Below are 25618 nucleotides of genomic sequence, written 5' to 3'. Positions count from 1 at the left end.
AAGTATTTCCTTTTATAATTGTAATATAACTTATTATTTTAATGGAGCTTGTATAACCGGCTGGACAATAAACATCTGGAATCTTGAATCTTGATTTATGTAACTTTTTCTTACTTTGTGACGGTACCTGAAAGCATCACGGAGGCTGGTGAAGACGTCGGGTACTGATGACGCACTAAACCGTCGACAGTCGTTTCTGAGTCGTGTGTTTGTTTACATCCTGAACATCCATCCATCTTCAACCGCTCATCCTGAACATGTCTCTTTATTTAACCGTTAATTATATATTTTATTAGTTTTAACCGGTCGCAGGTTGCAGGAGTTGTCAGTGAGATGGATTTCTGTGGTAAACAGGTGAAGGTTGACTGTGTCGAGCTGCTGAGTCGATTCCAGAGAACCGAGTCGGTCCGATTCCAGATCTTCTCTAAAGTCTGGAGGGAAATGAACTTCTCTCACATCTTCTAGTGAGTTTACCACAAAATAATGAACTCTCACATCTTCTAGTGAGTTTACCACAAAATAATGAACTCTCATATCTTCTAGTGAGTTTACCTGAAAATAATGAACTCTCATATCTTCTAGTGAGTTTACCTGAAAATAATGAACTTCTCTCACATCTTCTAGTGAGTTTACCTTCAAATAATGAACTTCTCTCACATCTTCTAGTGAGTTTACCACAAAATAATGAACTTCTCATATCTTCTAGTGAGTTTACCTTCAAATAATGAACTCTCACATCTTCTAGTGAGTTTACCACAAAATAATGAACTCTCGCATCTTCTAGTGAGTTTACCTTCAAATAATGAACTCTCACATCTTCTAGTGAGTTTACCACAAAATAATGAACTCTCACATCTTCTAGTGAGTTTACCTTCAAATAATGAACTTCTCACATCTTCTAGTGAGTTTACCACAAAATAATGAACTTCTCATATCTTCTAGTGAGTTTACCACAAAATAATGAACTTCTCATATCTTCTAGTGAGTTTACCACAAAATAATGAACTTCTCATATCTTCTAGTGAGTTTACCTTCAAATAATGAACTTCTCACATCTTCTAGTGAGTTTACCACAAAATAATGAACTCTCACATCTTCTAGTGAGTTTACCACAAAATAATGAACTCTCACATCTTCTAGTGAGTTTACCTTCAAATAATGAACTTCTCACATCTTCTAGTGAGTTTACCACAAAATAATGAACTCTCACATCTTCTAGTGAGTTTACCACAAAATAATGAACTTCTCATATCTTCTAGTGAGTTTACCACAAAATAATGAACTTCTCATATCTTCTAGTGAGTTTACCACAAAATAATGAACTCTCACATCTTCTAGTGAGTTTACCACAAAATAATGAACTCTCACATCTTCTAGTGAGTTTACCTTCAAATAATGAACTTCTCTCACATCTAGTGAGTTTACCATCAAATAATGAACTTCTCTCACATCTTCTAGTGAGTTTACCTGAAAATAATGAACTCTCACATCTTCTAGTGAGTTTATCATTAAAATAATGAACTCTCACATCTTCTAGTGAGTTTACCTTACAATAATGAACTTCTCTCACATCTTCTAGTGAGTTTACCTTCAAATAATGAACTTCTCTCACATCTTCTAGTGAGTTTACCTTCAAATAATGAACTTCTCTCACATCTTCTAGTGAGTTTACCTTAAAATAATGGACTTCTCTCACATCTTCTAGTGAGTTTATCTTCAAATAATGAACTCTCACATCTTCTAGTGAGTTTACCTTAAAATAATGAACTCTCACATCTTCTAGTGAGTTTACCTTAAAATAATGAGCTTCTCTCACATCTTCTAGTGAGTTTACCTTCAAATAATGAACTTCTCTCACATCTTCTAGTGAGTTTACCTTCAAATAATGAACTTCTCTCACATCTTCTAGTGAGTTTACCTGAAAATAATGGACTCTCACATCTTCTAGTGAGTTTATCATTAAATATCACTTTATCTTCTGATATAAGGAGATGAACTGTGTCCAAACACTGCCTGTAAATATGGGGCTGCAGAGACAGTTGTCTACTTTACTTTAAAATAATGAAATAATAACAATAAATGTAGATGAATATTTTTTTTTTATTTGACATTTTCAGTATTTAACACGTGTTACATGTTGTTATTATTGTTTTGCAGCGGCACTGTGACCGACCATGAGAAGCGAGCGTTCAGCCGTCTGATTCTGGACACTGCCAGCAGCTTCTTCATGCCTCCGTACAGCTTCCAGATCAGAGTGGGAGGACTTTACCTGCTGTACAGCTTGTTTAAATGTCAGACCGCCTCGCCCTCAGAGCAGGTCAGGAACACAACACATGCTCTCTAAAGGGTCGGCCGTACATTAAATACAGTCCAATAAAGTTGTTGTTGTGTTTCTGTCTACAGATCCGTCTGTCGCTGAAGGACTGGGAGGACGTGAACAAGTTTGAGAAGGACGCTGTGGACGCTCAGCACATCGACGCCGTTTACATCCTCCGACAGCTGATGTTCCTCAAAGCTTTCAACTTCACTGCCATGCCCACTCTGGTGAGCTGCCCACCTTACATCAACACACATTTGATATTCACTTCAAACCCTAAATATCATTTAAATGTAGGAATATTATGTGGAGATTCAGTGGTTCTGTCCCGGTTTGAGCAACTTAGCTCTCCCAAACGGAGATATACTTTAAGAGAGAGATGAAAATATGGAGGAATTATGTTCATGAAATGGGACACCTACTGTCACTCCAGCATCATTTTGAGGACATGGCATTTACTAATTATGGTTATGTTTATGTCTATTTATTCTTACAACCCAGAGAAAGGAACCTACTAGCCTACTAGCTTACAGATTCATATTCCCCTCTCTCCTCTTTGTGCTTCTCCTTTTTCTCCTCCTCCTCCTCCTCTCCTGCCAGCTTGTCTACAAGAAGAAGAGGAAGGTGGAGAGCTCAGCGCCGTGCGAGGAGTTCATGGAGCGAGCGTCTCGTCCACAGGAGCTGATCAACATCGACCTGCTGGAGGTGAGCATAGACTCGACTCTAACACTTTAAATGTGGATTATTAAAAGTACTAAATGTGTTGTGTTTGTCTTCTTACAGGAATTGTCCAACATTCATGAGCTCTATGGGAAGCTGAAGACTTCTTTCACTTCGACGTCAGAGCAGGCGGATTCGTCCGTCAACCTGATCCGTAAAGACCTCGTCCCTCAGCTACGCAGCACTGTGGTGGATTTCTACAAGTGGCAGCAAAGGAAGGTGAGACTTTCTACAGCTGTTTGTTAAAATGAAACTGTGTTTTGTGTAAACAACAAGACATAATATTATTTTAATGCTTTTCGTTTGTGTCCTGTCAGGGTGGTCGTGATGAAGATGAAGACAGCGGTGAGGGAACGTCATCTCAGCAGGCGGTGAGTTACACTTCATTCAACTTTACTGAAGGGTTTAAAGCATCACTACTGCACCTTGTGTCTCCTGCAGGATATTTAATACTCAAACTGAAGTGAATCACATGAAGTCCCTCGGCTGTAATAATAACTTTGTCCAGATGTTGGCGCTGTTGACTAACCGCCTGTTTTGTGTCCTCAGTGCTCCAACAGAGCCTCACTCCTCGCCTCCATCAAGTCAAAGGCCTACGGAGAGGCAGCAGAGGTTTGTGATTCATGTTATAAATTTAGTTTTATTAATATTTCTTTAAATATGTAACAAATGAACATTTCAATTTCTTTAAAAAGTGTCTATTACGCTATATATAAATGTGTAGGATGCAAAATGAAAAAATAATGAATGTATACCTTCGTCTCTCAGGCCCCCAAATCACGGCGTCATCGTCAGGTGGCGGTGGATGTGACGAGTAACGAGTCCGGACCCTCCAACTCGTCGGGTAACTCCAGAACAAATAAACCGTCACTCAAAGCCAGAACCTGTGAGAACATACATATCTCAGGTAAATCACTCCTACAACCTTCCTTTTAATCCCTAAAACTTGAGAGAAGAAGAGATGAAAAATCTGAAAATAAAAATAAAATGTACACCCACAGTAGAAGAAAATTAGACCTGAATACAAACATGGTGCACGACTGAGCGCTGCGACAGCTTGCGGAGCCTTCCGGGACACTACAGCAAGCATAAACCCGGCTTTACATTATGACATATAGTTTCTACCTGACAGAGACGGATTTGCTAAATGGAAATTACACCAATTTATAATTAAAATGTGTTAATTGTTGTATAAAACATGCTGAAACGTTGTGAATACAGTCTAAAGACTCCTACAGTAAGATGAGGAGGAGGTGGGCTCTGAAGATGGATGTTTGTCTTTTCTCTTAAATGTTTTGTGAAATAATCCTCACTTACTGAAACTCTGTTCTCATCAGATGACGTGTGGAAAGAAGCCACGGCGACCACTAACATCAACCGTCTCACCACACTGGACTTTGTTCCTGAAGGTACACATCCTAAAAACTATTTTTCTGCAGTAGTTTGTACACTGTTCTCTGCTCCGCTGTGGTTTGTTAACATGCTAACAAGCTACGTTCGTATGCCTGTGGACCCTGAATGTCTGTTCCAAACTTCATGACCATATATCTAGTTTTTAGCAATAAAACATTTACCAGGATGAATTTTTCTAAGCTTTTTCTCTTTGAATGACAACTCAAAATGCTCCATATTTTACCGTAAATACCACAATAATCTTATTTTGTAATGTTCACACATCGACTTATTTGCTTGATTCTTTTTCCTCGATTCAGAAAAACCAAAAACGTACCCAAAATTCAAGTGGTGATGAAGAAGTCAACCTGCGTCCTGACTGGAGCTGCTGTTTTAAAGTGTTGATATAAGTTTGTTATTGTAATGAATTTCCTATAATCTGAAATGTTCTGTATCATAGAAAATGTGAATGTTTTTTTACATTTTAAACTGTTTTAACTTGGGGTTTTTTAATCAGTGACTGAATGTAAACACCTTGACTAACTCCTCAGAGCTGAAGAAATTCCCAGTTTTCTTTTTGCAATTTTACAGCCATTCACTTGTTGAAAACTGATCCTGTACCTGCCTCCTAGTCAGAGAAAGTTTACCTTTAGCCTTTTGCAGTAAAGAAAGCATGCTGAAGGTTGTTTCTTCATGCACATTTCAACAAAGTTAAGCAGTGCATGTGACTATAAACCTTTTCATCTTTCATCTTTCATCTCTGTTTGCAGCTTCTTCTATGAAAAAGTTAAAACGGAATTTCTGTTCTGCAGCTTTCCGGTGTTTAAATATTTTATAAAGGTTCAGTTTTATATAAAACCTTTTTTAAATATCTATTTTTGTGCCGTCTCTTTCTTGTGTGACATTTGATTCAGACTAAATAATTTGTGGAGATGTCATATTGAATATCCAAAAGTATGTGGACGTCCCTGGACACAGGGCTGTTTATCAACGTTTGGGCCAAATGAAGGGAAATCTTCATGTTAATCTGGTTTTAAGTATCCACTTCTGCCATTTTGTGTTACATCTACTTTTAATAGTAATTTATTGCCTCAGCGTTATGATTTCACTTATTGTTTTTAATTGCATTTGCTTTTATTTGCTTTTTTATTCTTATACACAACTTATTTTCCAAAGAAAAGCTAAAACTGCACTCTACCATTTTTAATAACTATCTTGAAATTAATATAATGTATTAATTTACAATTTCTTGCATTTAAATATGTACCTTAACTATGCTAAATCGTAATTTCCTCTCAAAAGCGCTTCTTCTTCTTAGTCATATCTAGAAGGTAGCCCGCAAATTGCGAAATCTGAGCTGAGATCAAAAACTCTCGCGAGACTCGCTGTCCGACGATTTACGATAATCTCGCGAGAGTTTCCACAGTTTGCTAGCTCTCTTCTAAACTAATGAGATTACTAAACCTAGTTTACTAGCTAAAGTTTAGCTTGTAGCCGACTTGTTTAGCTGTTTTTATTCACTAGGACTGGATTTAGTTAGCAATGTGTTAGTTAATCAAATATGATATATTCAGTGACGGGAGACAGCTAGAAAGGGAAAGTATGTCAATTTAGCTTAATTAGCCAATTATGTATTTGTTTTGCATATTTTTTTATTATAAAAAAAAGTCAACAAGTAGTTAACAAGTCAGATTTGGTCTTAACTACATTTTAATATAATAACACATGTACAACAGAATACACTGAAACATAAATAATTAAATAACTTGGACTTTGGAGCACAAATTACTAATTAATAACTAAAACTAAAATAAATAACTAGAAAGTCCGACAACCTTCAGTACGCCTCATTTAATGCCTTTTATGTCAACCTTCTGTTCCCGTCTCTGATGGCGACTCTGTCGTCTTCTTCTTCTTCTTCTTCTTCTTCAGGAGGTATAAAGTCTACCTCCCCCTCCTCAGTCTCCTCTCCCACACAGTCACACTCTCGCAGCGGGTTTCTCTGGTGCATCGTCGTGATGACGGTGATCCTGTTCTCGGACAGCTCTCGGAGCTGGTTCATGAGCCCCTGGACGCAGGGGCTGGGCCACGGGTGGCCGTTCAGGTAATCTCTCAGGATGAAGGGGTCCACCAGCAGCTCCAGCTGCACCAGGTGTCGCAAATGGTGGAGGCTCAGCAGGTCATTCTCTGGTTCTCTATGGAAAAACCTGAGAGAGGAGACGGGTAAGTCAGGGCTGGGTGATAATTCAGAATGTAAGGGATATACCATTATCAAGATATGAAATTACCTATATCGGGATAGAAGATTTTGTCAATATCGCCCAACCCGATGGGTAAGACTACAGCACGAACACAGCATGAAATTAACATCAGATTTCTTTACAGAAATGAGGAGAGGATAGTTTCCTTTGCAGTTTACCTAGATAAGAATGATGTTGTTTGAGCTCTGTTGACACTAAATAACAAGAACTGCATGTGGTTCATAAGACATGAGAACATTATCCAGATAAGAACAAGTGAGTGGTTCCAGTCTAAAAACGTGAGCTGGTTTCCTGTCTGGCTCACCATATCCGGAGCGTCCTGAGCTGAGGAAACAGCATGGGGATGCGTCTGCAGAGGCTGCCGGTGGTGCGGTTCTGCTCGATGTCCAGGTGCTCCAGTCCCGGGACATTAGGAGCGATGGAGTCCACGTCTTGCAGGGTTATGGCCACACGCAGCATCAGCCTGGTCACACTGGACGGGATGGTGGTCGTATAGGCAGCGAGAGAGTTACCGCCTGAGAGTACAGGGTCACATTAAACTTCTGGATAGATCTTAAACTACAAATAAAATCTTCCTCTAACAGGCCGGACTAAAAGAAACCAAACCAGACTCTGTAATCAGAAGTGTGAGCTGGATAACGGTCCGACTCACCGATGATGGTGAGTGACTCCAGCTGTTGGAGGGGGCTCAGACAGGACGTGAGGCTGCACCCGATGCCCTCTCTGATCAAATCAAATCAAATCAAATCAATTTATTTTTGTATAGCGTCAAATCACAACAGAAGTTATCTCAAGACGCTTTATATATAGAGCAGGTCTATGACCGTACACCATAGTTTAGAGACCCAACAGGGGATAGATAGATAGAGAGAGAGTGAGAGAGAGAGAGAGATAGAGAGAGAGAGATAGAGAAGCAGCCACAATAGCAGTCTAGCAGCTGTAATAGCTAATACAAGTAGGACTGATAACACAAAACCAATAGTGGTGGATGGAAAGAGTGATAATACAACTATCGGAAAGCCAGCTGTACCTGTAGCGGACCGTCAGCGACCTCAGCGAGGTCAGGCTCCTCAGTTCGTTCACTATCAGGATGGTTTCTGGGTAACCCACCAGCTCCAGACTGGTCAGCGCCGGGCCGCCGTACCGGGCCGCTCCTACAGGACAGAGGAGGAAGAGGAGGAGGAGGGAGGGAGGGTTTGTGATCGACATTTTACAGACTTTAGTCAATTTAAACAGTATGGCAAATTCTCTGATGGTTTACAAAACTATCATCTTATGGTGTGTCATTTCGCCCAATCCTAAATTAATTAATTTTAACTATCAACAGGTTGATTAATGATTAATAACAACTGCTAGTTGCAGAACTAATGGGAGGCACAAAACTGGGAATAGGCTGCTTAAGTTAAGTGTGTTCTCTGTGTGAAGGCCTCACAGCTCTGCCCTGCTGCTCAGTGTTTTAACCCTCCTATCATGTTTTGACTACAGGAGAGACTCTGGCATCTCTGTGACCTTGGTAACAGTGGCGCATCAATAAAACCTTTAAAGTAATTTTTCCTAAGCAAACATGACCTACTTCCAGCCTCACCTGTGAGGATGTTGCTGCTTTTCTTCATTTTATATCCCTGTAAATGAAATATCTTTAGGACATTTTCTGATATTTATTTATAAATGATTAATTGGAAACATAATGGATGGATTAACTGGTAATAATAATTAGTTGCAGCCCTAATGGGTGCCTCAAACTGGGGCTAGGCTGACACTTATAAATTTAAACTACAGGTGATTTTCAGTAAATGCAAAGTATATGCAGGAGCACTGGTCTGAAGTAACAAGAGACAGGTAAAGAGGACAGGTGCTCAGGTGACCAGGAGAACCAGGTGAACAGGTGATGATGTTATCGGCTGACCTGGGTGCTCCGGCGGCTCCACCTCCATCCCCCAGGACAGGTGCTGGAGCTTCCTGAGGCTCAGCAGGAGGTTGTGGAAGACTCCGCAGGGAAGCGGCCTCACGGTGGCCCGCATGTAGTCCTCATCCTGCTGGTGGAACAGCAAGTAGCGGAGGTTCACCAGTTGAGCCACCGTGTTGATGAAGTCCACCCTGCACGGCAGATCCACGTTGCACACGCTCAGGTGAGTCATCCGATCCTTCAGCTGCAGACTCAGACTCCGGCCGAGCATCGCCTCGTCCCATATCAAGTTCCGCACTCCCAGGTCTCTGAGCTCCGGGAACAAGGCCAGGTTGTCCAGGTACTTCTCATTGTAGGTCCGCTTTCCGTCCGCGAACACCCGGCGGTGAGGGAGGGCAGGAACTTGGCGAGCAGCCGCCACTCTTCGCGCGCAGGTGTCGCACCGCCACCCGGGTGACTTTGCGGCGGTTGAGTGTGTCCCAGAAGCCGTCTGTATAACGATGCAGGTCGGACAACACCACCGTGTCGTCCCGCCAAAGCGACGGTTGGTCAATCAGCTGCTTAAGGTGCCTGGAGCTGGCTCGGACCGCGTGCTTCTCCTCCGTGCTCAGATAGCTGAACACGTTGACCAAGACTTCAGGAGGAAGTTGCGGCAGGTTCTCCATCGCTTCACCGGTTAACGGCACAGAATAACGGATAATCGGTAAATTATGGCTGTTCGTGAAGAATATAGAGTCTCCTATATTAGATCCACAGTTAACACTGAAGCTGTAGAAAAGTCCACTGTGTGGAACGCTGCGTTTTAAACGTAAACACGTTTATTTACAGATAAACTGAAGTGATGTTTGGACCGCTACACTGTAAAAACTCTAGACATTACCATGACAACAATTAACGTAAACACTAGTAACGTTAGCTTAATTAGCTAAAGCTAAAGCTAGCGACTAGCTAATGCTAGCAAGGCTTGTATGGACAAGAAGCTTTCAAACAGAGAGGACGTTGTTTCTGACTGGTTAGTCTGAATGGTATTAATGTGTGTAATTACGTTACGGTAAAATGTTGTTACAGTATTACAGCTAGAGGGGTCAACGGCTAAACTGCGCTAACCGTTAAGCTATTAATGCTAACAGGACATTGTGGTGACTTCTAGACGGTGTTGGTGAGTAACGGTTAACGGTAGTGTTGCTGTTTGAACTAACGTGTACGTTAGTTAACTGAATGCTTAGTGTCTTAACTAGAAAGCCACTTGTAGAGTTTAGACCTCCGTCAAGGACAAATGCCCGTCGCCCGTAGCGGCCACAGTCAAGTCCGTCCGTCTTCCGTCCCCCTCCGGTTAACACTGTTAGCTCTGTCAGCACTGTTAGCTCTATTAGCACTGTTAGCTCTGTTAGCTCTATTAGCTCTGTTAGCTCTATTAGCTCTGTTAGCTCTATTAGCACTGTTAGCTCTATTAGCTCTGTTAGCTCTGTTAGCTCTATTAGCTCTGTTAGCTCTGTTAGCTCTATTAGCTCTGTTAGCTCTATTAGCACTGTTAGCTCTATTAGCTCTGTTAGCTCTGTTAGCTCTATTAGCTCTGTTAGCTCTGTTAGCTCTATTAGCTCTGTTAGCTCTGTTAGCTCTGTTAGCTCTATTAGCACTGTTAGCTCTATTAGCTCTGTTAGCTCTGTTAGTACCGATAGCGCCGCCATTTCGGCTCTGCCACCTCCATGTTTGCTTGTGAGGTCTGAGTGGAGGAGTGGAGAGCCCCGTGAAGACTCTTTGCATAAGCTATTCTAAAAAATTTAACTTTCGAAATGAATGGGACCGAATATTGTATTAAATTTGTCAAAATACTGTCAATTCCAGAGAGCAGTCTACTGTTTACAATTACATTAAATTGATATGTTATATATGCCAGAACCTGTTTGAGCAAAATTAACCACATCATTAATTATTCTTCCACTGCCTGCTTTGCTGATTTCCAGCAAATTGTCACCGTTGTCTTTCAGATTGAAATTAATGCAGTACAAGAGCTATCTGTGAAGTATATCAGAGCGGCCTTCACCTTTTCCCATTCCAGCCTTTTCCTATGATGTGGAATTGAAGTTATGCAAAGGCAATGAGGCATATGAAAAAAACAAGGAAGGTATCAGCATAACCAGAGACATGAAGATGAACATTTTGGATAAGATTGCTCAAGCAGTTTTTGAAGTGAATGCCTATCCTGATCAAGAACAGATTTACTTATGTTCTCTGTTTTGGCACAGACTACATTATTAGTGTAATTAATGTCTCCTGAAGGATGACATTAATTACACTAATAATGTTTTGAGATGACATAGGTTAACATGGTGCTATGATGGTTGCTTCTTACAGTAGATTTTTCTTGGGGTCCCCAGGATGAGGGTTAATAAAATATGTATTTTAACATGAGGATGGTGTTGAAATTGTATTGACTTTGTATTGGCCATTTACGTTTGAGGTTCTGTTGTTCAACAGATCAGGGAAGAGTTTCTTCGGATCACCAACAAGGACCTAATAGACAACTTCAGAGCAGCCATTAATCAGCACACTCCAAGGCTCCTTAAACTCTATCGGGCTAAGCGGACAGCTTTACTGCCTGAGATGGATCAACTCTTTAACAGACTGGATAAAGAGGTGAATTTTTAGAATTAATAATTTCATCATTCTGGACATTATGGAAATAAATGTATAACAAGGAATTGTGTTTTTTTTCTTTTTATAAAGCTGCACTAATCAATATTTTTAAATAAACAATGGGTCAAATTTAAGGTGTTGCTCATAGTGACAAACCATCAGAATAAACCCACTGTACACTACCTAAGGGACAGACAAAGATAGCGACACGGTGGTGAAGAAAGTGGAACATCTAACACCTAAAAAGCCAGCTATTTATATCAGAAGTTAAAAGGAGTAAATCTTAGACTTTCATTCAACAGGTATTCGCTGGATGTGGAAGAGGACAGCTGTTTGCCATATAATCAACCTTATAAGGCCATAATATATCAAGTGTGTGTGATTGTTTCAGTCTGTTGAGTCCTGCACCTAAGTGGGCAAAAAAATAAATAATAATAAATGCAGCTTTAACACAAACTGGGAAGCATGTTTCCATGTTTGTTCTCAGCTTTCTTCATGTTAGTTACATCTTGGTGTAATTTTTCTCCCAACCCTTTGTGTTTCAGATATCTCACATAGCACATCGACAGACTGCAGCCTTGAAGGGCCTCCCCTTGTGTCTCTGTGACAGTCATGAGAAGCTGTTCAGGAACTGTCTGGTGAGTGGTTATTAGTAGAAAATGTATATATTTATTATTATTCTGTTATTAAAAATAGACTCTCTTTGACTTCAACCTTTGCCTCTCTGCCATTTTGTCCCACTGTCCTCCTTGTTCTCTTTATCTGTCCCAATGCCCACAGTGTCTTCAAGAGTTGTACTTTGCTGGCTATTACTTGATGTAAATGGTTTCATGTATATGGGGGTTAAATCTTTGGTTGCGGGGTATGATATGGAAATGTTTAACCCTAAGAGATCCACATAGACCCGTTTTAGTTTTTTAATGCCAAATGTCTTTCAGTTTGATTTACTATTCATGCGTTGGTCATTTTCTGTTTGTCATCACAAGGCCACTGACCCAGAAGAGGAGCAGACGAAGGGCCTCATCGTGGGTATCCTCACTGTGTTGGAGGATGATGACAGTTCAGCTCCTGCAACAGTCATTAATGTTGCTGTTGTTGTAGAAGAAAACAACATCGTCCTCCAGGATCTCCCTGACCTGCCAGCGGCTTTTACTTACCTCTTTGGGCTGATCTACGCTTTAAACCTCCAGTACCCAAAAGAACTGAGGTACACATTCGAAACCATTCAGAAAGTTTTCATGGAACTTGGAACTGATCTCTCTGCAAGGGTCCGATTCTTCAAAAACAAACTCCTTCAGTGAATCCACCGAGCTAGCTGATAATGTTGGGTCTGGGACAGTTTTGAATTGCAGAGGTTCCTGTTGCCCCTTGTAGAATGACTTAAATCTCAGTTGCCTGAGATGGATCCTCCTCTACCTCCTCTGATTTTAAGTTCAATCTCCCCACCTCTCCTCTCCCTTTTCCCGTTTCTCCATTTCTCTCGCCATCTTCTTTCCTCTCTCAATCGGTCACCTTAACTTGTCTAACTTTCTTACTTAATTTGCATATTCTCCCAATCTCACTCAAATTCTGACCTCTAAAACTCTCCCCTTCTGTCCAGCCAACACGATAACTGTCTCTCTGCAACTCACAAACTTGTATCTACCTCGAACTCCTCTTCTATGTCTCCTTACCTGCCCATCTCTTGCGCTCCGACGTGCCTGAATGCTCTCTTACATTTATCCTGCACCTTATTGGATATTGTTAACCACGTGGCTTATGTTAAGATTGAATAGTGTGTAAATTGATGACACACACCATTGGGCTGCCTTGTTATTTTATTGTTAAAGTTTTATTAGATTGACAGTTCTGGATCACAATTGTTCTGTTTGGAGTTCCATTTCAACCCATGAGCTACTTCTTGTGGTAACTGAATCTTATGTTTTGTATTTTATCATGGTTTATTACACAGCGTTGTTGAATACTCGATTCTGATTGGTTAATTACGGCGTTCTGCGGTCTGTTATGTCTTTATAGCAGACCGTTGCTATGGGCGCAGCTCTGATGTCAGACTCTGACAGACCGTTTTGTGTCAAATTATTGATTTCTTAAGTAAGTAGCCGTGTAATAAGCGGGATAATGTACAGCTAGCAGGTCATTGTTGTGAAAGAATCCCCTTCAGGGCGATGCCGCTCAACGTTCCTTTTACAACAATGACCGGCTCGCTGTACATTATCCCTTACGTAGATGAGTGTACTCTTTTTAGTAGTCTCACTGTCGAAGTGCTGACTTTTCCCTTTAACTTTATCTTACTAAGGTCACAACTGCTACCTCATTGTATTATGGTGTTCAAGATGTGATTCATACTAGTATACAATGTTAAGTGTGCTTCATGTTAGTTAAGTGCTAAGACTGGGACAGTTATGGGTCTCAGCAGTTACTTGGCCTTGTTCCAAAGGTTTGGATAGGCTGTGTTTTAATTAATTAAAAAAAGAAGTTTTGAAGGTAATGTTGCATCTGTAATTATTTATAATTTGATGGCTAGTTATTGGTCCTAATTTATATATTTGACTTACCTTAACTGTTGCAGTGCACAATTTGAAGTTACTCTAACCTATTCCACTAAATGAACTCAACTGAAATTAAGTGGGTACTATGTACAGGTTTAAGTTACTGCAACTAGAGTTAAGTTAACAGAAGTAAGGATTCAAAGTTGTTACAATATGAAATTATAAGTTACTGCAACTTGAGTTGAGTTAACAGAAATGAGAATTGAAAGTTGAGCAAACTCAAAAGCAAAACTTAAAATGTTATGTTTAATTGCCCAACTTAAAACTCTGCTGAAGTTTGTTACCTTACAATTTTGAGTTCTGCTAGCTTTTTTTTTTTACAGTGTAGCTGCTGCTGTTTTACAATATATTATTATTACATAATATATTATATTATTATTATTATTATTTATAGTTATTATTTATAATGATTATTAATAGGTACTATGAATTTATGAATTATAAAATTATGAATGATAATTATTTATAATTATTTATTTTTTTCAATGCAGAAAATGAGGAATATTATATAGTGTATGTATATACAGTATGTACTATATATATATACTGTATATACATACAGTATATATATATAGTATGTACTATATATATATATATATATACAGTATGTATATATATATATACTGTATGTACTGTATATACAGTATACTATATATATACACACAGTATGTACTGTATATATATATGTACAGTATGTACATATATATATTTATATATATATAATGGGCGCCTTTTCTCATTTTCTGCATTGAGGTAACAAAGGAACAAATAAAGAAAGAAAGAACTACACCTGTAATTCTCTTTCTCACACTTTTTCATCTTCCCGGCCACACTTATTTGTTAATAAAATTGCAAATTGTAGTGAAACTGAGGAAACACTTTTCAGCCAACAAAATCAGGGACCAATTGTTTATCTTTATTATAATAAATACAGTTATTTATTTGACCTCGGGCACCAAAAGGGCTAGAGCCGGCCCTGGACGTTTCCTACAATCCGATTTCACTTTATGTCTCGAGAATAAAATCAAATTCATTTTTGTCTTATTTTCTTGTTACATCATTACAAATATTCTTTGAAAGCAGTTTCCAGTCTGAAAAGTGGACTACTAAACCAAACACTGTCTCTATAAACTTTGTTTTGTTCTGGATCTAAATGTCTGCAGTCAACGTTTGTATTTTCTGTCTTTCTGTATTCATTCATTTCACACTTATTTATTTGTTTCATGAGTTGAACATGTGAGCAGCCAGTTCAGTTGTGTAATACAGAATGCAGACCAACAGGTTTAGTGAGTGAGTGTGCTAGTAGACTGTATATAATGATCTTTAAACGCAGACTATACTCGTTGTACTCTGTGTTTAACTTCAACTATATTTATTGTTACAGGTACTATAATGGTACTTTTGGTCCCTGCTGCACCACTCGCAGTTATTCTGTTAAACAAAGAATAGTTTCCAAAAAGTGTTTTCTTTGTAGTCTGTAATAACTTGATGTAGAGAAGAATTTACAGTGCAAGAAAACCTCATTTTAGGTGATTTTGTGTTGAGGCGACAGAATTTAACTAGAATGTTAATTGTGAATTGAAATTGCCTTAAAATGTTGAATAAGGTAACATAGCAAATCATAATGTATGGAAATTATTTAGATGTTTGAACAGAGCTGAGTCTGTGGGTAGGCTGAAAAAATAGAGATATACAATCACAGCTGATGAAATATATTTTAATCTTTCTCATTTGTTGATGTAAACGAATACATATAAATTAAAAGAAATCAAAGAAAGACCCAGTGATTTGAATATGAAGAATAGGTTATCTGCAGACCGACAGAGTCAAAGGTCATCAGACAGGTTAGTAGAAGGTGGAAATGTCAGCCTGAACAGGAAGCATCAGGGAGGAGAAGCAGAGATTTCACATCACTTTATGAAAAAAAAAAAAGTCGATTTTCTATAATGAAGTTCTGCAATTTTCTTTTTTGATGAACCCACTTTTCCTCAATCTGCTGTGTCTGTTTCTAAATCAGGTACTGTTCTCCTACATTTCCCAGAATGCTGTTTTGCAGGGAGCATAAAATCAGCATGCAAATAGTCAACAGGAAAGTGTGATCCTTCAGCTGTGGGTTTAACATGGAGGTAAAGACAGAGATCATGACGATGAAAGAAAACAAAAAGTCATCATCCGTCACTCTAATCACCAACAGACACACAGCGCTTTGTTAGAAATCAGTTCTCCCTGTTGGATTGTTTAACGTTGTTGCAAAAAAGAGGGACAGTTGGTCAGTTATCTACAAGAAGAAGAAACACAAACCATAGTCTATGCATTTTATAACGTATTTTTCCAGAAGAAAACACCTGTGGTGCCGTCTGTGTCCTGTGATCATAACTCTCTCCTAAATCTTCTCTCCTAACAGGAAGCTCTGACCTCTTTACAGATAGTTGTTTGCAGTTTCTGCAGCCAAGACACTTGAGTTTGTTCTTCCATTTTAAACCAGAAGACCTCAAAGAACCAGCACAGACAAAGGCTGACTGATGAAACACTTTATGTTAAAGTGAAAGTACCTAACCCCCTATAAAATGGAAAGAATAATTATTGTTTTGAACGAGACATAACAGGATAATTATTTTGAGATTTAAAGGTGCTGGTAGGTTGATTTTGTTGCATTTGAACAGAGCCAGGCTAGCTGTTTCCCTCTGTTTCCAGTCTTTATGCTAAGCTAAGCTAACTGGCTGAAGCTTCATATTTATTGTACAGACATGCGAGTGCCGATGGGGTTTAATTAAAGGAGCCGAGACATGCCCTGTTCGAGTCTGAATGGAGACCTTTGCTGCATGTCTTTCACAATCTCTCTCTCTCTCCACTAATAAAACAAAAATACCCCCCAAAATACTAAAAGAAACATTCTTAGTCAAGCTGCAGAAAAGCATCTGCTAAATGTTTGAAAATGAAGAATTTAGTGTGAAACGTGAGCTGTCAGGATGTTTTTAAAACAGTGTCCTTGAGACAGAATGAGGTTTCCAACACACCCAGAGAGACCAGGAGGAAAATAATAACACGCGTAGGTAGCCCTGGGAGTTCAAACATTCATAGAGCATTTCTATATACAAGCCTATGGACTTTTTTTTTTATTTTTTTTACAAGGCTCCTAAATGTGAACTTATTCATCAGCTTTTTAACTCTCCATCTGCATCACAGCGTCCACCGGATTTCTCTGAATCTGAGCTTCACCTGAAGGGAATTATTTTGGTGTCCTGTGAGTCTAAATGCTTCATCAGAGGCCCAGAAACACTCACAGTCACGTCAGTAGTCATTCATCTTCGTTCCAAGGCAGATACCGGTGTTTGTTTGAGTTCTTTCACTCCACAAAAACCTCCCTCACCTTTGTCCGTTCAACAAACGCTCCCTTTAGTTTCTCCTCTACTGTGACGGCGAGAACGTCAGGATCATCCACCCGATGACGAAGTAGAAGAGGAACACCGGGTACACCACCAGCGCCTTGCGGTTGGCCGGCTGGCTGTCGGCGAGGAAGGCCGTGGAGGCGAAGGTGGACCAGCCGAAGGACGCCGTCACCACCACCAGACGCACGGCGAAGCTCACCGTCCCCGAGCCGCCGACCAGGACGATCCGGCACACGGCCATGGCCGCCGTCAGGGGCAGGATGCAGTATCCCAACACGCACAGGCTCTGGAAGAAGGAGATGGTGCCGCCCAGCAGCTTGGAGTTCAGGGTGATGATGATGGAGCCGAACCAGACGATGACGAAGACCTGGGCGGAAAGATTTATTTCAACAGGTTAATGAGGAGTCGGAGGAGACATTTATCACTTTATATAAGAAATATAAATATAGACAACCATGGAAATTAGCTAAAGACAATTCCTAATGCAGGACAAGAACTAACAGGATTAGTCAATTAATCAATTAAAATATTAGCTGGCAAGAATTTTGATAATCGATTTATCTTTTCAGTTTGTTTACAAGAGAAAATGCAAAACTTTCTTTGGGTTCTGCTTCTTAACTGTGGAGGATGTTCTTATTTTCTTTATCTTATACAGTAAATGAAAAACCTTTGGGTTGTTGGTCGAACAAAACAAGCAATCTGAGGATGTTATCTTATCTTATTATTTTTCCACTATATTCTGACATTTTATAGACCAAATGAGATAATAATTCAGATTAATTATAAAAAAAAACAGTCATTAGCTGCAGGAACCCTCTTAGTTTATATTAGTGGTGTAAACTTCCTGATGAAATTTGCAATTAAATTACAAAAGAAATAGTTGTGGAAGAAGTACTCAGAACCTTTACTTAAGTAGACGTACAAAAGTATTAGAATCAAAATATTCTTAAAGTATCAAAAGTAAAAGTACCCTAAAAATATCACTTTATTTTCTGATATAAGCAGTGGTGGAAAGAAACTTGAATATTTTCTTTTTATTTCACTACATTTATCTGACTACTTTAGTTACTTTTCAGATTATGAATACAAAATATAACAAATATTATAATAATGTAAAAAAAAAAAAAAATGTAGAAAGTAGCAGAAAATGGAAATACTCTAGTAAAGTATAAGTACCTCGCATGTTTACTGAGTACAGTACTTGAGTAAATGTGCTTATTTAAATGACATCACTGAAAACAAAAGGAAACAAACACTGAGTGAATCTGGTGCTGCAGAGCCAGTTGTCTACTTTACTTTAAAATAATAAAATAACGATAAAAGTCAGTAACGTTACCATGAATCCAAAATATTATTAATATTATAATAAATAATGTAAAAAATATTTAAAGTACCAAAAGTAAGTAAAAGTACTTAATATTATGCAGAGTGGCCCATATCAGAATCATATATTATTGGATTATAATTACGGTACACATCACATTTATATTGCAGTTGATTATGATACTACTTAAAAACTGTTTAAATCTGTAAAGTAATTGTAATTGTAGAAATTGTACTTAACCTATTTAAATGACATCACTGAAAATAAACGAAAGAAACACAGTGAATCTGGGGCTGCAGAGACAGTTGTCTACTTTACTTTAAAATAATAAACTAGTATAATAAAGCCCCTGATAGTATAGTAAGGGTAGTGTTACCTCGGCGAACTGTGGCCCCCCCTGAGCCTCGCTGTCCGCGGCCCCTCCCTGCAGCAGCAGCGCCAGCGTCACGCAGAGCAGCAGGGGCCCCCAGAGGTCCCAGTCCCGCAGCAGAGCGGAGCTCCTCTTCGGGTACAGGACGTGGATGAACTTCTGCCCCACCGCTCTCAGGTCCCGCAGGATGGTCTCCTTCACCGGCTCGTCCAGCGTGGACAGCTCGTCGTCCCGCCTGCTGCTGGACGGACCCAGAGGGACAGAGATGTCTCCTTCCACCGGGATGTCCTCTGAGATGGAGACATCAGAGAGTCCAGCGAACGGTCTGCTGGCCTCCTCCGCAGCAGCAGCCATCTTATCCTGCTGGTTCCGGCTCTAAACGAGTTAAACTGTGAATCCAGAGAGTTTAACCGACACCAGCAGGGTTCAGTTAGTAAACACGAACACTACACATCAACTGGAGCGGTGATGTTCCTCTAGAGCAGCTGGTTCAGCTCCAGATCATCCAGATCGTTCAGTTTGTCCTGTTCGGTTTCAGACACTCTGCAGCTCCACGTCAGCTGCGGGTTGTTTACTTCCGCCGGATGTGAGTCACGCATATCCGGTTGATGCGTTCAGGTACCGAATCAGAATCTGCTTCATTGCTTAGTAAGCAAGAAAATCAGTGATGTCATAAATTCCTCACTAGTAGAGATAAGATTTAAGGCAAGGCAACTTTATAAGATATATAATACAAAATAAAAAATATAATAAGAAAGTCAGTGGTATATCTATGCATATAAATAGCAGGTATGGAACACTGGGCTGCAAACATGCACTTGGCAAAAAGAGAAAATATATCACATTGGAAAGAAGAAATCACTATAATTAAATCCTTCATATAATTGTTCTTCGTGTCCCCAAGGTCCAGGGTGGGTGGGATGGGAGGGACCCAAAGGGAGGCATTTGGGGGTAGGTGGAGGGGGGCGCAGAAGTTTTTATTTAAATGATTTTTTGCTGTTGTTTGTTTTTTTTGTTTTTTTTTCTGTAGCTGCTTGCCAATTTTGTATTGATTAGTACATGGATATTTGCTGTATTGTTATTGTTGTTATTATATATATATCTTGTCCTAATTGTTTGTTATCACTATTATGTAGTCATATTATTCCTAAAGGCTCGTTCAGCTGATCATTGTTGTGTTCAGTAAATTGCCAGCTACATTTAGATTTTGTAAACATCATCGCAGTGGAAGTTTGGCAATATACACTAGAGAAGGGCTCCCCCCATCGCAATATGTGAAAAGTGCATGTTATGAGTGGTGCCAAGTGACGGTGAGTGACAAGCGGCCCCTTTGCCCTGCAGGGCTTTTTTCAGAGTTGTGTACATATCCTTATTATATCTCATTCTATTTTTTTTAAAGAGCATATCATATCAGACCTTACACAGAATGTTTTTTGCTCAGGTGTTTGCCATGAGAATACAAAATGCAGACACCACTGTAGTGTAAACATAAGGCAAAAAGCCATCAGTATTAAAAAAAAAGACTTCTATGTTCTGATTAAATTTTCTTTATATAACCATTTCCTCATATAGCTTGTATCGATTCAAAGTACAGTGTGTGTAAACTTCAAAGTATAATGTATGCATTTAAATGACCACATTAACCTAAATAAATATATTTTAAAAAGTCGACAAACTTTCTTATGCATAAACAAAGACTTAAAGCAGCAGTGGGTAGAATTGGAGCAAATATGATTAAAAAAACGTATTTTTATAAAATTAGTCACTATATCCTGACAGTAGTGCATGAGACAGGTAATCTGAAAAAAAATCATGTGCCTCTGTGTCCTCCGGTGTCCTCCGGTGCTCCTAATGGTATCTGCAAGATTTCACAGACCGGAGGAAAACAACCAATCAGAGCCGAGCTGGAGCCTTACCGTCTTTGAGTAGCTGTCACTCACTCGCGAACTCCAATCAAATGGTTAAACTAGACAGCACTGATTAAATGTCAATCAATATTCTGTTACTGTAATGCCTATTTCTAGCATAATATATTTTCAGAAACATCTTGTAGTGTACTGTTTAGCTGTAAAATGAGAACGTTTGTGACCCTGCAGCCATGTTCAGATAAGAACAGGAAATACCAAGCACCGCTCACCGGCCAGAGCAAACTTTCTCATTTAAAAGCAAAACAGTACACTACAAGATGTTTCTGAAAACATTTGAGGTGAGAAATAGGCATTACAGTAACAGAATATTAATTCATATTTGATCAACGTTTCCTAATTTGACCATTTGATCGGACTTTGCGAGTGATTGACAGCTGCCTCTGTTGAATGAACAGCCAACAGGAACGCTCTCTCTGAAATGACCTGAGGTCAGCCAAAGTCACCGTCACGGGCTAGATTTTTTAAAGCCTGAAAACAGAGCCAAGAGGAGGTGCAAAAGTCTAGTTTTCTGTAAGAACACTTGAATTACAATATGCTGAAAGGCTATTATGGAAACTTTGCCCAATGATGCCAAAGATATTCTGCCTACTGCAGGTTTAAGTTCAAAACTTAAAACCCATTTAAGGGCCCCGGAGAAGCTACAGCTTTATTTACATCCAGTGATATTAGTTCAATTTTACCCAATAGTTGGGCAGTTAGGTAGTTGGTTTTTTTATGGTATTACATTAAATTATTAGATTCATGAGATGTCCTGTGTGCAAGTTAACATTTTGGCCTACGGGTGGTGCTAGAGGATAGCTCACACTTTCTCCAACATGAGCAGGATTCACAGGGAGCCTTATGTTTTATATTATTATATATAATGTATAAATTATACATACTGTATGTTATACAATATGTGCTGGGTTACTTCAGTGATAATAATTTGCCACACACACAAAGCACACTCTGATTCACTTCTCCTGTCAGTCCACTAGTCCAGACCCATCACTGTTTCATAGAGAAGCATTGTAAAGGTGTGTTGCTGTAGCAGTGTTTGCTATCAACAAATGGCAACAATTAAACCTGAACCCAAGCTGTTTCCAGCGTAACACAATTCCAAAAAAACATTGTCGCCTTTTAAGTAATGGTAGGTTTGTATTATAACACTATGGAGGACCACAAGAGTCACTTAAGTAGTAATAGAGCATTTAATTGATCAATAACTAATTGTACTATAAAATAGGCATTAATAAATGTGTTTACAAATTAATTTATTAATTGTACAATAAAAATAGGCAATTAGTTACAATAAGTTATTAATCAATTAAATGTACTATTACTCTTGTGGTCCTCCATACAACACAGACAAAGTGTGTTGTGTAGAGTTTAAAGCTTTAGAAGATCAACATTAAAAAATCAATGAACAGCAGCTTTCATGTTTCTTGATATTTACGATCACATCTACACAGTTGTAATACAGACAAATTAAAATGACCTTGAGATACATGTATATTCTACAAGTCTCTGAACTTATTTTTCATTATTATTACATTAGATCAAAGTCTTGGTCAGACTGACTCAGCAGCCATCATCACCAACCTCAGGTCCTGCTGCTAAAAGGGCTATAGAGTGGGTAAACTGCCATTGAAATTAGGTTACCGCTGCAGTACATCCCATGTGCAATGGAGGGCAGAGTGTACACAGATTTTCACTCAAACTGAAGACTACTCGTTGTGACTTTATTCATTCATTAGTCCAGTGGTTCTCAATCAAGAGTCCGGGGACCCCCAAGGGTCCTTGAGGGAGTTCCAGGGGGTCCCCAGAAAAATGGGGAATAGTTTATTTTCACTATTTAATTAATAGAAATTAGCCTAATGTGAGTAGTAGAGTCCTAAGAGTGACTATTCTGATCATAGGTGGAGGAAGTGAAACCTATGATCAGTCTATTCCGATCATAGGTTTCACTTCCTCCACGGTTATCTCCTCAACTGTAGTTGACAACAGTGGTCAGCCATCACAGTGCTGTCAGTATAATGACAGCACAATTTTTGGGTCCCTATGGAACATCAGTCCCATGTAAGGTTGTGATGTCACTAGGCAACAGAGCAATCCAGCGATTCTTGGTGTAAAACTGAGTTACATGGGCGAGCTTAACGTTCAAACTCAACTCAAATTCAGTGTGTTATGTTGGTAGATGGGAGGAAATTTGGGATGCTATTGCGAGTGTACTGTATCTTTAAATACTAGCCTACTAGCCTTCAGTTTTTTTTGTCCTTGAATCCAAATTAACTTTATTTATCAAGAAGGCTCCCTACAGTATGGAAATTATTCATTTCATCACTGCTATTTATTCTGTTTTAGGATCATGGAGTTTATCTTCTTACTATGTGTTGTTACCCAGGCAATGATGGTGGCCCATTGAAATACAAAACCCCAAAGAAGAGCCACCAAGTTAAATCATTAGCACAAACATGGCTGGTAAATAAAGCAATGGTTAACCTTTTCTGTGAGTGCAAACAATTGTCTATCTTGTGGATTGGGCAGAATATAGGGAACCACCCTGGTCAGATTGCCAGTCATTCCCAGTTACAATTACACTGGTGGTCTTTATTGAGGCTCCAGTACACCTGACTTGCAAGACTGTGGAGTTTCGGAGAAATCCATACATCCATAGTGAACCAAAATAAACCCCCAATAATTTAGTTTTTCTGTCCCCAGGGTAGGACACCAGAGGGACATATTCATGTGCTGTACTTAAGTACAATTTAGGCATACTATACATGCTATTTTGTACTTATACTTATAAAATATAAAATCACATTATAAAGTATGATGCACTATTATCGATTACGCTATCTAACAGTATAGTAGTAATAAGTCATTCGAATTTGCTCCCCCTTGACCAGCTACAATATTAAAATGCTTCTTAAATGCATTAGTGGTAACTTATTGATAATATACAAAAAATATATCACAAGCAGCTTCCACTCTGTATAATGTGTACTTTTAGCTTACTTTTGATACTTAACTTATATTTTCCTGATAATATTTCTATACTTTTACAATTGTCAGGTTTGTGGTTTTACTTCCCAACAGAGCTTTTAATTTCAAAAGTGTGCTGTCGTGGTTTTGTTACACATTCAGCGACAAAATAGCAAATGTGTGTGCATATGTGACTGGGCATGTTGGTCTGCCTTATGCTTTTCACTATATATTAACATAGGGGCCACATTTTGCCTGTTAAAATAAAATAATAAAAACAAAAAAAAAACTTTTGTTTCCTTACTTGGGATGTTTCAGTAAGCTAGGGCAGTGGTCCCCAAACTTTTTCACATCAAGGACACCTCAACTCACACAAACTAGACCACGGACCCCCATTTGATAAGATTTTGTCCTAGGGTCCTCCATCTGATAGGATTTTTTCTTTTAGATGTTTTATTAGAGAAAGTGTATGAAACCCATGACCAAAATAGTCATACATTCTGTCATTGTGTCATTTATGGATAGTGAAAATAAACGATTCACCTTTTTACTGGGGACCCCCTGGATCCCCCCTTATGGACCCCTTGGGGTCCCTGGACCCCACTTTGAAAACCACTGTGCTAAGGTTCTGTATAATGAGAGGAGATAACTGGTATCTCTGATCCACATATTAGTAATTTATGTAGTGTAGAACATTGGTTCTCAGCCTTTTTCGTGTCAAGGACCCCTAAATTGACACACATTAGGTCATGGACCCCTATTTATTATTAGATTTTGCTTCAGGGACTTCCATATGAGGAGATTTTGGTAGTTAGATATGATTAAGACCAGAATTCTATAGTTGTCAATGACATCTGAGGAGATAACCGTGGAGGAAGTGAAACCTACGATCAGAATAGTCAAGCTTATGACTCTTAATAACACTGGGTTCACTTCTATAGTGAAATAAATAGTGATAATAAACTATTCCTTTTTTTTCTGGTGACCACATGGAACTCCCTCAAGGACCCCTGGTTGAGAACCACTGGTGTAGAAGACTGATTGCTTTTGTTTCATGCATTTTTTAAAAACACATTTTTACAAGTTTATTCCTCTGTATTTTTCCAGTGGACATTTAGAAACCATTTATAATTTTATCTAATAAAGGCTTTTTTATCCTCAGTCTAAATAGTTCTCTAAAAGACTAAAAGTGGCATGAACAGACAGGCATCCTTTCACCGAGGTAAATGCTACATATTAATATATAGGGCACAAGAAGTTTTCTATTTTCACAACAAATAAAAATGTGTTAACAGTGCATACATGGTGCAACCAAGTGCTTTAAAAATGTGACAGCCAACTTAGAAAATATCATCTTTAACGAAAGCTTTTCCCTGCCGATGAGAGAAATGATCACTGATAGTAATTGTTTTTCCATCAACAGGAATCAATACATCAATCAATGCTCATGAAAAAAATAGTTTAGGGGCAGTGAGTGGTTGCTGTGGCAGTCACATGCTCTTTTTGTTGATGTCCTTACATAACTGTCTTGCCCTTTAATTACCTAATCTGACATCTTTCCCAATATAAATAAATAAAATGTCCCAAACGGTGATAATCATATTGGTGTATATCACTGTTACCTTGGTAGTAATTGTAAGTCTGTGAACATTTGAGTAATTCAATGTGCCTAGAGGTATTATGTAATGCTGGAACTGTTGAATAGAGAGCTCATTACTGATCATGGGCAGCCTTTTTTGTTCATGTTGTATATATATATTCTTAGATTCAATACACAGTGAGTTACAACTGTGAGTATTAGTTGTGTGCGTTGTGGCAGCAGCATGAGTTTATGTCGAGTTGTGTTAGTGCAGAGCTGTGT

At 39.0% G+C, this 25618-nt stretch overlaps 3 protein-coding genes across 5 annotated transcripts; 1 reads left to right on the top strand and 2 right to left on the bottom strand.

Moving 5' to 3' along the window:
* Positions 1 to 169: 169 nt before the first annotated feature.
* LOC141765692 (snRNA-activating protein complex subunit 1-like) lies at positions 170 to 5295 on the top strand. Of its 3 annotated transcripts, none has more exons than XM_074631872.1 (10): positions 170 to 464; positions 2158 to 2317; positions 2404 to 2544; positions 2918 to 3022; positions 3101 to 3256; positions 3355 to 3408; positions 3587 to 3649; positions 3806 to 3944; positions 4375 to 4446; positions 4750 to 5295. In XM_074631872.1, exons 1-10 carry the CDS (start codon positions 334 to 336, stop codon positions 4782 to 4784), a joined length of 1056 nt encoding a protein of 351 aa, XP_074487973.1. In that variant the 5' UTR covers positions 170 to 333; the 3' UTR covers positions 4785 to 5295. The 3 variants fall into 3 exon arrangements, with proteins under 3 accessions (XP_074487973.1, XP_074487974.1, XP_074487975.1); XM_074631873.1 differs by lacking the exon at positions 170 to 464 and adding an exon at positions 1761 to 1824 and having other exon boundaries at positions 4750 to 5275; XM_074631874.1 differs by lacking the exon at positions 170 to 464 and adding an exon at positions 1849 to 1908 and having other exon boundaries at positions 4750 to 5275.
* A 965-nt stretch (positions 5296 to 6260) lies between these two features.
* LOC141766874 (uncharacterized) lies at positions 6261 to 9261 on the bottom strand. Its single transcript, XM_074634049.1, has 6 exons — positions 9040 to 9261; positions 8597 to 8957; positions 7721 to 7844; positions 7343 to 7413; positions 6995 to 7205; positions 6261 to 6636 (listed from the first exon to the last, which is right to left on the bottom strand). Exons 1-6 carry the CDS (start codon positions 9259 to 9261, stop codon positions 6291 to 6293), a joined length of 1335 nt encoding a protein of 444 aa, XP_074490150.1. The 3' UTR covers positions 6261 to 6290.
* Positions 9262 to 15478: 6217 nt separating this feature from the next.
* On the bottom strand, positions 15479 to 19457 carry LOC141765691 (protein YIPF6-like). Its single transcript, XM_074631869.1, has 2 exons — positions 18872 to 19457; positions 15479 to 17538 (listed from the first exon to the last, which is right to left on the bottom strand). The coding sequence occupies exons 1-2, from the start codon at positions 19217 to 19219 to the stop codon at positions 17191 to 17193; spliced, it is 696 nt and encodes a 231-aa protein (XP_074487970.1). The 5' UTR covers positions 19220 to 19457; the 3' UTR covers positions 15479 to 17190.
* Between the last annotated feature and the right edge of the window lie 6161 nt (positions 19458 to 25618).

The sequence above is a fragment of the Sebastes fasciatus genome, chromosome 4 (assembly GCF_043250625.1).
Source record: "Sebastes fasciatus isolate fSebFas1 chromosome 4, fSebFas1.pri, whole genome shotgun sequence".
In the NCBI taxonomy this organism is placed as follows: Eukaryota; Metazoa; Chordata; class Actinopteri; order Perciformes; family Sebastidae; genus Sebastes; species Sebastes fasciatus.
This window is presented reverse-complemented; position numbering and strand designations above follow the sequence as displayed.

Excerpts from the sequence above, each read along its gene's own strand:
- LOC141766874 (XM_074634049.1), bottom strand. The coding sequence starts at position 9,261 with ATGGAGAACCTGCCGCAACTTCCTCCTGAAGTCTTGGTCAACGTGTTC. Across the intron at positions 7,845-8,596 it reads GGAGCCGCCGGAGCACCCAG|GAGCGGCCCGGTACGGCGGC; the intron begins GTCAGCCGATAA and ends TCTGTCCTGTAG. Across the intron at positions 6,637-6,994 it reads CTCAGGACGCTCCGGATATG|GTTTTTCCATAGAGAACCAG; the intron begins GTGAGCCAGACA and ends CTCCTCTCTCAG.
- LOC141765691 (XM_074631869.1), bottom strand. The coding sequence starts at position 19,219 with ATGGCTGCTGCTGCGGAGGAGGCCAGCAGACCGTTCGCTGGACTCTCT. Across the intron at positions 17,539-18,871 it reads GGGGGCCACAGTTCGCCGAG|GTCTTCGTCATCGTCTGGTT; the intron begins GTAACACTACCC and ends CTTTCCGCCCAG.
- LOC141765692 (XM_074631872.1), top strand. The coding sequence starts at position 334 with ATGGATTTCTGTGGTAAACAGGTGAAGGTTGACTGTGTCGAGCTGCTG. Across the intron at positions 3,023-3,100 it reads TCAACATCGACCTGCTGGAG|GAATTGTCCAACATTCATGA; the intron begins GTGAGCATAGAC and ends GTCTTCTTACAG. Across the intron at positions 4,447-4,749 it reads ACTGGACTTTGTTCCTGAAG|AAAAACCAAAAACGTACCCA; the intron begins GTACACATCCTA and ends TCCTCGATTCAG.